General features: G+C 63.1%; 1 protein-coding gene across 1 annotated transcript in view; it reads right to left on the reverse strand.

Annotated features, from left to right (window-relative positions):
- Window positions 1-4: 4 nt before the first annotated feature.
- The window catches only part of LOC104080897 (leucine-rich repeat-containing protein 4-like), a gene marked incomplete at both ends in the record, with an annotated part of 1,029 nt that continues 697 nt past the window's right edge, over window positions 5-336 (reverse strand). The window contains 1 exon segment of the mRNA XM_009583438.1: window positions 5-328. Within this exon segment, the coding sequence (XP_009581733.1) occupies window positions 5-328 (324 nt within the window).

A 336-nucleotide genomic window follows, 5' to 3' on the forward strand; every position in this document is an offset into this window, starting at 1 on the left:
TGATGAAGGGCGCCGAGCACTGGAAGGAGGTCTGGTCCACCTCCACCAGGAACCTGCCCCGCATGTGCAGGGGGGCATGGCAGCGCCCGCAGCAGGTGGAGTTGGTGGGGATGTACTCCCGCAACCACCACGACAGCCAGAGGATGTCGCAGTCGCAGTCCCAGGGGTTGTGGTGCAGGTGGAGCTCCACCAGGTACCGCAGCGGGGCAAAGAGGTCGTGGGGCAGGGAGGAGAGGTTGTTGTGGGCCAGGTTGAGCTCCACCAGCGCCGTCAGGTCGTCGAAGGCGTTCCGCTCGATCAGGTTGATCTGCGAGTTCATAATCCAGAGCTTTTTGA

The sequence above is a fragment of the Fulmarus glacialis genome, unplaced genomic scaffold (genome assembly GCF_000690835.1).
Source record: "Fulmarus glacialis isolate BGI_N327 unplaced genomic scaffold, ASM69083v1 scaffold36848, whole genome shotgun sequence".
Lineage (NCBI taxonomy): Eukaryota > Metazoa > Chordata > Aves > Procellariiformes > Procellariidae > Fulmarus > Fulmarus glacialis.